The sequence below is a fragment of the Cydia amplana genome, chromosome 19 (assembly GCF_948474715.1).
Source record: "Cydia amplana chromosome 19, ilCydAmpl1.1, whole genome shotgun sequence".
Taxonomy (NCBI): domain Eukaryota; kingdom Metazoa; phylum Arthropoda; class Insecta; order Lepidoptera; family Tortricidae; genus Cydia; species Cydia amplana.
The window spans coordinates 6,754,043-6,771,138 of record NC_086087.1 but is presented as its reverse complement, the minus strand read 5'-3'; the positions used below and the strand labels follow the sequence as shown (position 1 = coordinate 6,771,138).

Sequence of the window (17,096 nt, the reverse complement as noted above, 5' to 3'; positions counted from 1 at the left end):
ATGCAGTTATTAAAAGAATATACGTCTAGTGATGAAGTGTCCGGCGGTGCTTACCATGTTGGAAATTTGGTTTTGGATTACTTCAACACACCAGAAGATCATGTTTGGCAGGTTGTGAACCTAAGAGTTTATTTTCATATCACCAAAAAAAATGGCTTTGTCTTCCCTGCTAGGAGTGATCAACGTGGCACTTTTATTCCCTGCTAGGAGGGATCAAAGTAACACTTTTCTGTTCTGGGATACATTTTGAATTTTTTTTGCACATTATTTGTTTAACTTAAATTATATTTTTAAACATCATAATTAAGTACCTCATAGGTGATGTGAAAAGCAGTATATGTTACGTGGTAGCAAAATTATTTCCATCTTGGGCGTAACACACTTAAAACCCTCACTACGCTCAGGATTCTACTTTAGAATCCTTCGCTTCGTTTAGGATTCAATGAACGCCCTCGCCGTAAATATGTCATTTTGCCCCCCTTTTGACAGAATCTCCTATTTTACCTTTGCTATAATGTTTAAGATTACTATGGATACCCAAATATTAAAGGTATAGGTACACACAAAGCCCTATGCTCGATAAAGCTTTTAATGTTTTTTTTTTCTTTAAATAAAATCATTTTAGATTTTGGGTATAGTGAATTCATTCAAATTCAATTTCTACTCGCTTTTGGGTGGAGTGACTTTTGCCTCTTTTTTTTAAATCTACATATTTAAAAGAAGCCTTTATCAATGATGTCGGATCCGTTGGGCCTCTACTTACATTACAAAGTTTCAATAAGTGTTACTAGATATCAAAAAAACTGTAGAAGAATTTCGCAGTTTTAGACAGTGGTTCCACCAATATTTGTAATTTTGCCTCTTAAATTAAAAAATATTGGTTTTAGATCGACGCCGGAACAGGCGAAGTTGAGATGAAGTCATCGGTGAAGTCCCGTTCAATACAGTTGGCCAGATGTCTGAGGAACGCGGGTCTGAAACCTGGTGATGTGGTTGTGGTGTCGGGGGTCAACCACCTTAACGTACACATCCCCTTCTATGCTGGTTACTTGAACGGACTGCCAATATCTGGAATTGACCCTTCCTACGTATATGGTACGTACGCTTTTATTCTATCATCTGATTAGTTTATCTTTTTATTTTTAGGTCTTTGGGCAACAGTAGCCAAGACTGAAAATCACATTTGAGTATAACACTTTAAACTCTCGCGTTTTTTACACATATTTAATTACAAACTAAACATATTCAATCTTTTTTTGGAAATTAAGGTAAAAACAATGAAATTCTATCGCATCTAGACCCGTTTGTGTAATTAAATTAACATTTGAGTAATTATAATAATAGGTCCCGATAGTTTCATATTAATATTTATTTTTTATTCACACCTCCAATTCATTTAAGCCCTTTGCAAATAATAGTGATGAGTACATACTTATTTTCCTTTATTTTTGAATTGCAAAACTTTTTGTTTTGTTCAACAGAGGAGGTAAAGGTAGTGTTAAATATAACAAAGCCAAAACTGGCTTTTTGCGAAACGTCCAAGTTGGCGGACTACGAGAGGGCGGCTCGAGACCTCGGGCTGGACACTAGGATGGTGACATTTGGTGACAGCGACAGATCTTACGATGATTTCGTGAAGACGTATGATGATCATGCTCCCGAAACCGAATTCAGGTTAGTCTTTTAATTAATTCCTAAAAACGGTGAGATTGCCTGTTAGTGCGACGCTGCGTACGCTGTTTTGAGCGTCGGCGTCTAGTTAGCGCTATGGAAAATGGCGTCGAGCAGCAGCCATACAGTTGACTAGACGCCGACGCTTGGGAGACGCTAGTGTGTGGTGGCCTTTAAAGTTATCTATACAGGGTGGATTTTCTTTTTGGGTCAGTGAGGGCAGCTACCAGATCCCGTGTTGCTACGAGAAAACGGTCCTCGATTTAAAATTAATGAAGATTGGCTTTTACAGATTTTGGAAAAAACACACAGGGTGCGAGAAAAAGGTCATTTTTGACAAACTTTTTTTTTGATGCCAATCGATCCCATTCCTATTAAGGATCAAAAGCTTGTATGGAACCAAAAAAAATTTTCCGGCTAGAAAAGCCACAAATCGAGGAAAACTTTTCCCATACAATTTGTATGAAAATTATAACTTTTATTTTTCACATGCTGTTTTTGTATGCCAATCGATTCCATTCCTATCCAGTATCAATAGTTTCTTTGGGGTCAACTTACGGTAATGTACAGTCGACGTCAAAGAGAAATTTACAGCCAAAGTAACAAAAAAATGTTTACACGACCTAAATGCTATGACAATAAAGTCGTGTAAATAATTTTTTGTAACGTTAGTCGTAAAGATCTCTTTGACGTCGACTGTACTAAAAAGCCACAAATTAATAAAAACTTTTTGCATACATTTACTATGGGGAAAGTGTGAAACGTTATTCTCAATTTTCTATCTCGCCCATCAGTCCTACAGCAATGTCTTCATACAGTATTATGGTCCTTAAATGTAACAGGACTGATTGGCCAGATAGAAAAATGTGAATTAAATTTCACGTTTTCTCCATACTAAATGTATGGAAAATGTTTTCTTTAATTTGTGGCTTTTTAGTACATTACCGTAAGTTGACCCCAAAGAAACTATTGATACTGGATAGGAATGGAATCGATTGGCATACAAAAATAGCATGTGAAAAATAAAAGTTTTCATTTTCATACAAATTGTATGGGAAAAGTTATTCTCGATTTGTGGGTTTTCTAGCCGGAAATTTTTTTTTGGTTCCATACAAGCTTTTGATCCTTAATAGGAATGGGACGAATTGGCATCAAAAAAAAAGTTTGTCAAAAATGACCTTTTTCTCGCACCCTGTATGTTTTTTCCAAAATCTGTAAAAGCCAATCTTCATTAATTTGAAATCGAGGGAAGGTCTTCTTAGACCGTTTTCTTGTAGCAGCACGGGATCTGGTAGCTGCCCTCACTGACCCAAAAAGAAAATCCATCCTGTATATATAAATGCAAGTGCCCTGACTGACTGACTGACTGACTGATTCATCAACGCAGAGCCGAATCTACAAAAGCTAGAAAGTTGAAATTTGCACATTAGGTTGCATTTATAAAGTGTACAAGAGATAAGAAGCGATTTTGAAAAATTCAACCCCTAAGGGGGTTAAAAAGGGGATGAAAGGTTGTATGGGGTACAAGTTTTATTTTAAGCTAGGAATTTGAAACATTGTAAAAATGTATTATATTAAAAAAGAAGAAAACTAATTTCAGCGTTTTCAAAAATTCATCCCCCAAGGTGATGAAAAAGGGGTTGAAAATTTGTATGGAGGTCAAATCTTTTTTTAAGTGCGGGACTTGAATCTTTGTATAATGACATACTATGTATTAGAATACGAGAAAAGGAATTTCAGCGTTTTTAAAAATTCATCCCCTATACGGGTCCAAAAGGGGTTGAAAGTTTGTATAGGGTTCAAATTTTATTTAAAGCTAGGAACTTGAAACTTCGTAAAAAGGTATTTTATTAAAAAAACAAGAAAACCTATTCAGCGTTTTTAAAAATTCATCCCCCGAGGAGGTGAAAACGGGGTCGAATGTTTATATGAAGATCAAATATTTTTGCGAGTGCGGGACTCAAATCTCCCCTACACGAATGCGAAAGAATTTTTCTTTTCGCATCAAACCCTGGGGATGAGTTTTATTTCTCTTCAACCCTATGGTGTGGGGTGTCGTTGAATATAGGGACTATGCCGCCCACGAGCGTAGGTACCTATATTTCTTTGATTTTCAATCGTAGGAAAAAAAACCATTTACTTTTGATTGCTGAATCTAAAAATAATCGCTCCCCTGCATAGATTGATTGTATGCAGGGGGGTCACCTAGCTCTCTCTGAAATATGTATCTCTGAACACTACTAACAGCAAAGTTGTTTCAGAGTGGCGAACTTTGACACAAATAAGGTGTACGTGTGGCTCATCAGCACTAGTGGCACCACCGGCCTGCCCAAGGTCGCGGCCATCAAACACTCCGACGTTATCAAGGTCGTGAAATTAGGCGCACTTGTAAAGCAAAAGTAAGTAGTTAGATGTACAGTCGGCCAAAAATGTGGTCTACCACCCTACGGTTGAGGTTCCTTTGAACGTCATGATACAACAAGGTCGATTTCCCCTTGCAATAATATTATGTCAGTGACAATTCTCAACCTTAGAGATCGTTAGATCTCGCGGAAACTTTTGTCAAAACTGGTAGACCACTTTCTTGGCCCACTGTACTTATTCGCTGCCCAACAGTTGTAGTCGTAAGATTTTCCCATAAAAATGTTTTATCAATTTTATGATTCTTGCTCCGCACATAGAAAATTTACGATACAAGTGCGTAAAAGAGGAAATTCGAAACGATACAAACGATAAATTAAAACATGACCGAAGGGAGTGTTTTAAATCGACACGAGTTGCGAATTGCCCATTCGCACGTGTATCGCACAACGTTTTACAGCACATATGGCCCTTTAAACTTTCGACATATGCACGGAAAGTAGCACCATATGTACTGTAAATAAATGTTGACACCAGTTGGTTCAATGCAATTGTTTTTATCATTCGTTTTTAATTTGAATATAAATATAATATTGCTTCTTCTTCTTCTTCCTCGCGCTATCCCGGCATTTTGCCACGGCAATGAGCTCCTGGGGCCCCTTGACAACTAATCCCTTTGACGTAGGCACTAGTTTTTACGAGCGACTGCCATCTGACCTTCCAATTCCAACCCAGGGGGGAAACTAGGCCTTATTGGGATTACTCCGGTTTCCTCACGATATTTTCCTTCACTGAATAGATATAAGTTTACTTAACATAATTTATTTTTGTAAAAATGAATACAGCCAGTTTTCTACCTTATTTGCTCTGTTAGGTGATACAAGGATGAGCCAAATACACAGGCGTCTTAATTTTCTCTAAATATGCAGGAGTTAATTTGGAAATTCGTTTTTGGGAAACTTTAGGATCAGATTGCTTGATATTAATTTGCTATAAGGCTACAAGAAAATTTTAAAATATTTGGTATACTTTCAGAGAAAGGGTCCCTCTTTTGAACCTGTCAAGCACGCACTGGATAACTTCTTACATATCGACGCTGAGTAACATCGCTAGCGACCAATACAAAGTGCAGACGTCTTCCCCTCAGACCGTCGAACATATTATTGACGTTATTAATCAATATAAGGTGACGTACGTTAAAGCTATTGAATAAGATCTATGGCTGGTTTTAGTGTCACGCGGACCGTCCGTGTGGATTGCGAAATTGTATGAGAAAGCTGTCGCGGAACGGACCACTCTAAAACGCTCCCTGAACTTAATATATATTGGTCCGGTGCGAAGCGATCCGCACTAACGGTCCGCGTGACACTAAAACACGCCTAAGCAGTTTTTAAAGTAACCGATTTTAACCCCCATGCAGAAAGGGGGGGTGTTATGGACGGTGTTTTTATTGGGTTCCGTTAACTTCAGCGTATGGCTATAATTACAATTACGGAAACCTACTGATGTGCCTAAGGAAACTTTCCAAAATTGCGAAATGTTTTGGAAATTTAACGTAGGAAAAATTCGGAAATTTCTTACATTTTTGTATGAGAATTGAAACTTTCCAATTTTAAATTTAGATTTTCCATATTTCCTAGTGAAAGTTTCATGATATTTCAGATAATTTATAGAATTTTATGGAAACTTTCCGCAACTTGCACATCTCTTAAGGAAACCTAATGGCATACTTAGTTAATTTTCGTAAAAAAAAAAAGAAATTATTATATTTTTTTATATTATAGAAAATAATGAAATGCTTAGTACTAAATGTTTGAACTAACTAAACACTCATCAATATGTAAATATGCCCTAAGGCAAGTGTACACGCTCGTAAGGACCTTAAATATCAGATAAATAAAATACCGTTTTTTTAGCCTGCCATGATCACTTCAACCCCACTGCTATTCGTCAACATTTTGAAACACGAGAAATACTGCGACCTCACGTGCTTTAAGAGAATCGTCATCGTCGGCTTCCATATGAACCCTGAAATTTTTAAGCAGCTTAAGGTGAGTGCAGACATTAATCTTTCAGCTGACACTAGTCATTTTTCTGGTCCAAAAATTTCAGAACAATAAATTAAAATCAGAATCGGGCTCCTAGGCGCAAGTTGCCATATTTTTTTTAATATACGCCATACTGTGATGTACCGTCGGCTAATATTATTGGAAGCTCGGTAGAAAAAGTGAGTTTTTTAGTTTTTTGGGTTCCGTACCTCAAAAGTAAAAAACGGAACCCTAATAGGATCACTCGTGCAGACGCACGAGGTCTACCGAGGTCTGTCCGTCCGTCTGTCACAGCCTATTTTCTCCGAAACTACTGGACCAATTAAGTTGAAATTTGGCACACATATGTAAGTTTGTGACCTAAACGTGTAACGTAAACAAATGAATTTTAAATATGGAGGCCATTTTTGGGGGGTAAACTGGGGGTAAATGAGAAAATTAAAAAATAAAGTTTTTCAAACTATATCGTGTTACATATCAAATGAAAGAGCTCATTGTAAGAATCTCAAATATATATATATTTTTATAATTTTAGGATAAATAGTTTAGCAGTTATTCAAGAAAATGGGCAAAAAATGACCATTCCCCACCCCTTATCTTCGAAACTACTGGGTCAAAAATTTTGAAAAAAATACACACAATAGTTCTTTACCTATAGATGACAGGAAAACCTATTAGAAATGTGCAGTCAAGCGTGAGTCGGACATAATGTACGGAACCCTTGGAACGCGAGTCCGACTCGTACTTGGCCGGTTTTTAGGGTTCCGTAGCCAAATGGCAAAAAACGGAACCCTTATAGATTCGTCATGTCTGTCTGTCTGTCTGTCTGTCCGTCTGTCCGTCTGTCTGTCCGTCCGTATGTCACAGCCACTTTTCTCCGAAACTGTAAGAACTATACTGTTGAAACTTGGTAAGTAGATGTATTCTGTGAACCGCATTAAGATTTTCACACAAAAATAGAAAAAAAACAATAAATTTTTGGGGTTCCCCATACTTTGAACTGAAACACAAAATTTTTTTTTTCATCAAACCCATACGTGTGGGGTATCTATGGATAGGTCTTCAAAAATGATATTGAGGTTTCTAATATCATTTTTTTCTAAACTGAATAGTTGGCGCGAGAGACACTTCCAAAGTGGTAAAATGTGTGTCCCCCCCCCCCTGTAACTTCTAAAATAAGAGAATGATAAAACTAAAAAAAACATATGATGTACATTACCATGTAAACTTCCACCGAAAATTGGTTTGAACGAGATCTAGTAAGTAGTTTTTTTTTTATACGTCATAAATCGCCTAAATACGGAACCCTTCATGGGCGAGTCCGACTCGCACTTGGCCGCTTTTTTCAATATATTTTAGTTACCTATATAAAATTTTAAAATCGGAAGTCTGCCGTTGGACACCCTGTATCTTACGTTGATGTTTGATGATTTAATTGAATCAGCATGAGCATTGATTTCGATTTTGTTATTTAACTATATCATGGGTATTAACTTATCATACATAATAATGAATAACAAATAAGATAAAATGGTATGGTAGATTATAAACGATTACTTTATCAGTCTATCAGAAATCAAATTAGCCTCGCAAAAAACGTGATTTTTACAGATTGAGTCTAATACTTTGCAATAACAATATTATGATCAACTTTAAAAAAATATGACACATGTTTTTTAACTAAAAAAATATGAATGCTTTAGGATTAAAATAAAATCATAGTTAAATATAATCTAAATAACTTAAATCTAACAAAATAAAGTAAAAATACCGATCTATGAAATCCCCCAGGTCCATCCCCTACGGAAGGGTGTCCATGAAGCTTGGCTGATGTATTTTCTCGCTGGATCACAATGCTTATTTATCCTAAAATTAGATGGAATAAAAAAAATCTAAAAAAATACACGTGAGGTTATGTGCGGGAGGGGGGGTAGCCAAAAAACTCACCAAATATCACCAAGGGGTAGGGGGGGATCAAAAAGTAGCCGAAAACACCTCGTGTGATTTGTGCAAAACCCCAAAGTAGCTACACTACACTATTACATTGAGAAGCTTCTCGATAGGGCTGCATTTTTAGAGCTCCGTACAAAACTTTGTTCATGGAGCTCTTATCCAGTCACATTGAGTGATATTTTTCAGTGACCTCTATTATTGTTATAAAATAAGGGTGACAGCTGGCAACTACAGTTGCCAAAAGAATGTGAGTAGATATAGGATCACTTCGGTCACAGAATAACTAATAGTACTACCGTACAGAAAATTCACTCCTTCACGAAATGCAGTTTTAGGTATAAAATTATACCTATATCGCCGCCTGCAAGCAAAATTGAAACTTATAACCGCGCACGAACCGTGAATGTTCTTTGCGCGCCGCAATTTTATGACCATCGGCACGGGGTTATCACTTGACAAGTTTTTGTACCTATACCTACTGATTTATTATTTTAAGATAAATATGTATGTATATGTAACATATTTTTTTTATTCGGAGATAGTATGTCTGATTCTCACGGAAGTAGGTATGCCACAGCCGTATTCCTTTGAAAATATGTCGGTCAGTTCCTAATAAACAACCAATATTCAATAAATGTAGGATGTTTATTTTAGCTATTACTAAGACATCCGTAAACAGAACAATATTTTTTATACGGATTAGATCGAGATTTAGGTTTCGAAGCCATTATGTCCACCGTCTTTTCAATATTGCGCGAGCGCCACGTGACACGACTATCGTGCGAGCCGAGCGGCAGCCCACTGCCTTACGCCCGTCCGTTGGGCGCGCCGGCCAAATGTACCTAAACTGCGGAGTGACACCCCCCTGCTTCGGTCTTGGAAATCGGTTATTTTTCTTCATACCGTTCTTTCTGTTAGAATATTTCTGGAATTTCATTCATTCATTCATTTAGAGATACTTAAAGATATTAATAACTAAATTAAATGATAATACAAAAAATAAAACCAATTCATAAGTAAAATCAACTTATAAATACTTAGGTATGTAGAAGAAATTTCGTCATACGGTTTCTATTGCCCCGAGCAAAATAAACTATGCTTCTCTTACCCCACTTGACCTTAATGTTTATTTTTGGTCGGGCTGCCAACCTGCTTTCCTGGTAACGTACCTGAAGCAATATTTATAAAACTCGTAATTAGGCAATATACTCGTACCAGTCGTACCAAAGCCTTTCTTCCTGCTGTTCCATGAGATAATAGTATACATTTTATTTTAAGGCAAGGATGCGGCCTGACAGCCTCGTATGGAACCTCTTTGCACAAACCGAGTGTGTGGGTTCCATTTTGATGCCAGCACCTAACGGCCCTCCCGGCAACTGCGGCCAAGAGTTTCCATCGGCGGTACCAGTACAAGTAAGCTAATTTACTGTAATATTTAGCCTGTACTTTTCAGTGTATGTGTTTATAGATTGCTCCGAAATAAGACCTCACTTTGATATTTGATAGTTTTGTATTTACTTATGTCATTGTTTATTATAATTATGATTTATTAAGGAAGCAGAAATAACAAATAAGCTTTTGTATTAATTTGATATACAATTAACACACACACAGTACCTACCTTGTGCTACCTAGGTATTTTATTTATAATATTATTATAGCCTTCTGAAAAGTTTCAGTTTTTTATCAGAAAATTATTCATACGTAGTTAGTGTAGTTACTTATAAGTTTATTTCAGCTAAGCAACTACAATTTACCTACTCAAGTCATCAAAATATAGTTGGCTAGTAATGTCACTTTGTTAGGTCGATAACGTATTGATATAAATTATTTCTTGTTTCACCCTTTTGAGCATAATGCTATGTTAATTGGTGTTATGGTTGATAACCTGTCGTAGATAATTTAGTACATCATTTATTGATACAAATACTGTATTTGCAGTTGGTGGATCCTAAAACTGGCGAAGTTATCACTGAGCCAAATAGGACGGGAGAGCTGTATACCAAGGGGCCGAGGTTAACGGTAAGTACACTCTTAACCGAAATAAAGGAATGGACACCATTTAGGTACAGCATTTATAATCCAAACATACAAATATTCTCATATATTTGTTAAAATATAAAATTGTTTTCGGTCAGCTAATAGGGCTATAGGAATTGATTAGGTACCATGCAATTTACGCCATCTACCTTGAAATTAGGTAAACTTTCTTGCTTGTCGCAACATACCTACTCTCTCCTATAGGATAGCAGAATCCTCACATCTGGTAGTGGGGAAAGCGTCGAAATCGAGTGGGTTAGCACTCCAGTTAATGTGCGGACTTCGTAGACTCATGTCACGTTGTCTTGCCCAGGGTGTTTCTGTAAAACTCTACCTACCTATTTACGATAATTATCAGGATCCAACTGAACTTGTTCTAAACAAAGCTTCCTACTAAAATGACCTATAATAATATTTTGGTAGCTAACCAAATTAATAAATTTCTGGAAAATTTTTGGTCTTTTCACTACCAAAAATTTCCCTAACAAAAACAATTTTTCGGTAGGCATTTTAATGGAAAATATAACAAGACTACTGTAATTGAGAACCATCTACCCAAAATCTACAGCAAAAATAAACTAAAGTAAGCTAAAGTACGTACTTGACGGATCTTTCCTAAGGGTGTAATTGCACAAAACTAAAGATCTCTATGGGTCGAATTGTATCCGCAAGGGCCATCGAAAACCATAAGTTTTATTTTGAGAATTAAATTATTTTGTCAAATAGGACCACAATATTAACCTTTTAACCGCCAGCAATTTTTGATCGAGCGTGCTCGTGTCGCCACCGACAGTAATTGTACCACGAAGAGTAAGGTTGCCATAGTTACGGGAGTTATAAATGTGCTGTAAAAACCAAATCAGATCTTTGTCTTATTTATCAGACTGTGTCGAAATGAGCTGGATATGTAAAGTCTTATATATCAGACTCTGGCGGTTAAAGGGTTAAAGTAATAAATACATTTCATAGGAATACTACAACAACCCTGAAGCTACAGCGGCCGCGTTCACTCCCGACGGCTGGTACAAGACCGGAGACCTACTGTACAGGGACAAAGAAGGATTCTTCTTCTACGTGGAGCGAATGAGCAGCTCGTTCAGATATCGCAACTATTTCGTAAGCACAATTGTTTATTATTCACTTCTGGACCAATGTAATTACTCTAATCTATGGTGCACAACCAGGTCCAGGTGGTATTTGGGTGTCTAAGCAACAAAAGTATAAAACATCTTTCTGTTGCGTCCTTCTTTTACTATCATGTTTCTTTTTATTTCGTTTTAGGAATACTTAAGAAACGGGATGGTAACAAATATTACAATTGCTTCCTAAACTAAAATCTTTCATATTATTTATTATTTTAACATCACGTGTACATATTTATACTCCTCTAAGGAGCTTAATAAGGCGTTTTGGTAGGTAATTGTTGCTAGTGAAAGTTTAGTCGATATTTTTTAAATCGTCTCCGTTTTTTGGAGCTGACTCACATTTCGAGTTAATAACATAACACTTAGATATTAAACGTCGTCTCCAGGTCACACCATTAGAGCTGGAGCTATTGATCCAGGAGCACCCAGGCGTGCTGGATGTGTGCGTGGTGGGTGTGCCGCATCCTGAGGACGGGAAGCAGGCGGTCGCGTGTGTCCAGACTCGCCCCGGGTTCACTCTCACAGAGCAGGATGTTAAAGATTTTGTTGCTGGTAAGTATCACTTTAACAATCATGCAGGAATATTGTGAGTTTTGTAATTATTGTCTAACAAGGCGTGGCGTTTAGTTTTGCTTCGGAAAGAAGCAAACTTGAGAATTCCATCAGAAAAGAGAATAGAGGTTTTAATGTCTCTTATACTTGTCAGACATCAGGGGCCTTATTCGACATGCCACTTTTGACGTCGCATGTTGAAGTTCATTTGAATCTGAACAATCATGGGTTGTCGAATAGGTAAAGTGTGTCACCTGTCAGTGAATCTCATGTAAACAAATCATTTCATCGCTAGACTTGGTTGTCTATTGGTATGGCCGCCATGTTTGGATTTATGACATTTAAAAGGGGATTCTATGGCATAGAGTAAACTGCATTTCTATTTTCTATAGTTTTTTGATTCCCCTACTCGACGCAAGATGGAGTTAACAGTCAAATTTCGATCTTGGCGTTATAAAAATAAACCGCAAGAACATGACATGCAGTTGCGTTGGTGTAGATCTATCATGAAAACGAATATATGACAATTGTCCAGAATTAAAAAAAGCTTGACAATAAACATACAGCAATACATATACCACTAAATGTCAAAAAGAAAACAGATTTAGTATAATTACTAGGTAACAAATTATATATAAAGTTTAAATTTTAAACCAATCGTCGTGGGTCCTAACCCCGGCTCTTAGCAATGAACTTCTTGAAACTTGTGTGAAAAATATCATTTGATATTACACCAATTACTTTATGGTGAAGTAAAATATCATGAGTCATGAGGAAGACGGAGTAGCCAGTAGCCACAATAAGCTATATTTTTGTCCTCTGGGTTAGATGGCAGTGAAATAGGGAGAGATAGTGAAGAATGCGGCAAAATAAGCATTTATTGTGTTGTTAGTAGTTAGTAGACTAGTTATTTTTCTAAAAATGAAAATTGACGCAACAGCAAGCTCATAGCCCCCTATGAGCCAGTCTGTTAGGTGCAGGCTTAAGGGCTAATCCCGGGGGAAGCGGAGCGTCGGCGACTAGCTGGTGCATCTGCTTATTAACCTCTTCTCACTTTTACCTCAGGTCCTTTGATTAATAAATTAAGGTAAAATTCGTAAGAACTAGTGCCTGTGTCATATTCTAAATTGGACGCTATGCCTAATTAGTTGTTATAAATTAAATACAATAATTATTTATTTAATTAAATTTATAACAACGCAACGTGGGGTTATTCATGATGAATTTTAATGGCTTATATAAGACAGCGGTCGTATATTGCCTCAGAAATTTGGATTTTGTCAGTTTGAATGAACAGCAAACTGGAGACATTGAGATTAATTTTAAACTTATTATTTTAGGTGTTCGTAAGAAATAAGGTATTGACAGACATTGACGGAAAATCGCGAAAACCCGGCCAGGTGCGTCGGACCACGCAAAACAGAGGAGGATTCCATACTTACTTCTTCTACCATGTATCCATATGCCAAAATAGCAACAAAAAAGCCGAACAAAAATACCGTTTCTTCGCAGCACTAGATTTCAGTCCTTTTTTAGAAAAGTAATATGTTTAGGTACATAATATATATACAGTGAAACCTGGATAAGTGAGACTTCAAGGGACGAGCAGATTTGTCTCACTTAAAGAGGTATTCCACTTACCCAGGTTCTCAGTTAGCCAGGTACAAATAAATTTCTGTCTCATTTACAGAGGGTCCCATTAATAGAGGTGAGAATAGAGGATATATTTCAGTTATAGAGGTGGTTAATAAGGTATTTTGTAATTATCTTTAAAAATAAATTTAAGGTAAAATAATCCTTGTCCCTAAATATTTTTAAGTCTGTTAAAAATATTTCTTAGAATTTATTTTGAATGATTCTCCAAAGGATAGATTTTTTTCAATTAAATTTGATACGGACTTCATTGCGTCTTAAAAATCTATTAAATGAAAATTTGTTTATTCGTGTTACTTATCAAGATTTCAGCTTTCGTTTCGATAGTTTTAACTACATAAAGTAACTAAATGAAACTTGAAGTCGTTTAGACACAATTAAGCAAATATGCGGAATTTGTGGATAGACTAAGAGTTAGAATACGGAAATTGATCAATAAAGTCCAAGTTAGAGAGGTCATAGATTGACGTTATCTCAGATACAGAGGTCAATTCCTATAAAATTCTAAAAAAACAATTAGGAAAATGTAATCTTATAAATATAGTCTCAGTAAAAGAGGTAAAATACACACTCAGTCTCAATTATAGAGGTATATGTGACTATAACATCACAACAACTAATCCCAGTTATAGAGGTTCGTTTTATCTCACTAACACAGGTAATTCAGCGCTAAAGTGTCGGGACCGCACCATGAGTCCCAGCTATAGAGGTTTCTCACTTATCCAGGTCCCACTTAACCAGGTTTCACTGTATATATATATATATGTATATATATATATATATATATATATATGTAAGTAATTTTGTTATGCGAAACTTATATGTTGTGTTACGAGACTTACGAGTAGGTAACTTTAAACTTTAACAGCCTAACAGATCCCAATAAGGCCTAGTTTACCCTCTGGGTTGGAAGGTCAGATGGCAGTTGCTTTCGGAAAAACTAGTGCCTACGCCAATCCTTGGGATTAATTGTCAAGCGAACAATAGGTTCTCATGATCCGTGGCAAAATCGAGATAACGCGAGGAAGAATAACTTTGTCACAAGAATATTTGGCCAAATATAAATCCTTACTCTCGTGTATTTGACCTACCTACTCGTATTGAGTCGTATTTTGCCACCTAGTAGCCTCGAATTGGTTGTTATATGTGGCTTTCCATAAATTAAGGGTCCTTATGCTTCAATAAGGACGTTTTCATGGGGTCCCGTTGTTTCCCATAAAGTTTTAAGTCATAATGTATTGTTTGTCATATTATCATTACTCATAAAACTGAAACCGTTAACATTTCAAGATTTTAGTTAGGTTATCCTATAGATAGGTTAGGTTAGGTTAGATTTGTTTTATGGCAATCCTGAAAAGTGACGCGTTTCTGAACCAAATGAATTATGACTAACGAAAATTCGAGCAAACAATACATTATGGCTTAAAACTATTTGGGAAACAATAGAGACCCCGTTTTCATCTGAAGTTGCAATAGAAATTGATAAAGCCACATTTTTTCAAGCTTTTACTTAGTTTCATCTGTCCCGTTGGTTGTCTGTCTGTTCCAATGTGGTTCCAATCAAATCATGCAAATTAAATCCCAACAAAAACATAAATGTGAAATGAGAGCCAAGTTCAATATTAAGAATACGTGTCGTTGTTGACTCGCCGACAAAAGAATTGAGATCTATATGGGTGCCAAGTTCTGTGCTGTGTAGAAAATCCTGAAATTATAAAGGATTTGTCTTGGCTAGTTTTTAACAACAAACCAAGTTTTTGAAAAACTAACAGAAAAATATATATTACCTATATGCCTATACGTAAAAACTAGCCAAGACAAATCCTTTATAATTTCAGGATTTTCTACACAGCACAGAACTTGGCACCCATATAGATCTCAATTCTTTTGTCGGCGAGTTAACAACGACACATATTCTCAATATTGAACTTGGCTCTCATTTCACATTTATGTTTTTGTTGGGATATCATTACTTTTTGTACAGAAATTACTATAGTATTCATCATGAAAGCAGTTTGCCTAAGCTGAAAAGGAGACCCTCGCTAACGCGCGGTTAATTGTCAAAAAGTTTCAGTTTCACATTTTTTCTTTTGTATACGCCTTATAGTCTACTTTCATTCCAAATATCAAGTTTCTAAGTAATCTAGAAGTGGGTTAGGTTTTTGGTCTATAAGTATTTTTTTTTCCATCGATATATCAATAATTTCCAGTTTTCAGATTTTTCCCTCTATATGCACCTAATAGTCTACCTTGATGCCAAATATCAAGTTTCTAAGTCATCTAGAAGTGGGTTAGGTTTTTGGTCTATAAGTATTAATTATTTTTTTCCATCGAAATATCAATAATTTCCAGTTTTCACATTTTTCCTTCTATATGCACCTAATAGTCTACTTTGATGCCAAATATCAAGTTTCTAAGTGATCTAGAAGTGGGTTAGATTTTTGGTCTATAAGTACATATTAATTTTTTTTTCCATCAAAATATCAATCATTTCCAATTTTCAAATTTTTCCTTCTATATACACCTAATAGTCTATCTTGATGCCAAATTTCAAGTTTCTAGGTCACCTGGAAGTGGGTTAGGTTTTTGATCTATATGTCAGTCAGTCACAAAAATGCCGGTTTTAAAGGTTAATTTATCAATAACTGTTTGAGCTATGTTTATGAAATAGTGTATTTTGAACAAGCTAAGGGACTTGAATACATGTGCCAAATTTCATGTGTGTAGGTTAAGTAGGTTTCAAGTTGTGAAGGGGTCAAAAGTAGCTCGGAATGGTTCGTGTAATATTACACACAGTTGCTGCGTCGCCAGTTCCTTTTTCTTTGAACTTGGCTGGACACGCTACCGCGTGTCTAGATTTGACCCACTTCTCGGGTGTTCAATGAAGCTGAAAATTTACATAAGTACATAATATGTAATATGGGTGACAATACAATATTTTTATGGTTACCATCGAGCTGATCTGATGGTGATGATACAGACAGTGGTCTTTTAAGTCTTTTTAACTTTGTGATAAAACAACGCAACTTAATTATATTTGAAAATATTTAAAGAAAAATACAGTCAGAAATTAGAAATTTTGTTATCTAACCTCTCTATCACTCTTGCATATTCGAGCGATAAAGAGGCAAATAGCTGAGTTTCGATTTTCGCACTTCCCGATAGGCCCCTTTGTAAACAAACCGCCTTGATGTGTCTATGTCAAATTATTAATTGTATGTGAAAACTTGTTAAAAAAAAGTTTAAAACAAAGGCGTAGGCAAAGAGTATAGCCTGACCAGTAATATATGATAATTGTCAAGAGGGCGCTGTTATTCTCATGTATAGGGTGACAATTCAGTGTAGTATGAAAAAATTAGTTCCGGTGAAATTCCGCAATATGGCGCACCCTCAATAGATCCTGGTTCACCTATAGTATAATATGTATATACTGGTCAACCAAATCTTGTCAGTAAAAAAAGGCACGAAATTCAAATCTTCCATGGGACGATATTCCGCCTTTTTCTACTGTCAAGATCTGGTTGACCAAGTATACCTATATAGCGCTGGCGGTACACCGAGAAATTCAGTAAAATGCTGCAAATGATGTTAAAGGTATGAAAATCGGTACGATTGATCTGTAGAACATTTGAAACAATTTGACCCGAAGCACCAACAAATAATAAAAAAAACG

General features: G+C 36.1%; 1 protein-coding gene across 1 annotated transcript; it reads left to right on the top strand.

Annotated features, from left to right (window-relative positions):
* LOC134657138 (luciferin 4-monooxygenase-like) lies at positions 1-11,808 on the top strand. The gene is made up of 10 exons (XM_063512690.1): positions 1-102; positions 888-1,095; positions 1,482-1,674; positions 3,933-4,070; positions 5,068-5,218; positions 5,949-6,083; positions 9,312-9,446; positions 9,975-10,055; positions 11,043-11,189; positions 11,605-11,808. Exons 1-10 carry the CDS (start codon positions 1-3, stop codon positions 11,806-11,808), a joined length of 1,494 nt encoding a protein of 497 aa, XP_063368760.1.
* The last annotated feature ends 5,288 nt before the right edge of the window (positions 11,809-17,096 follow it).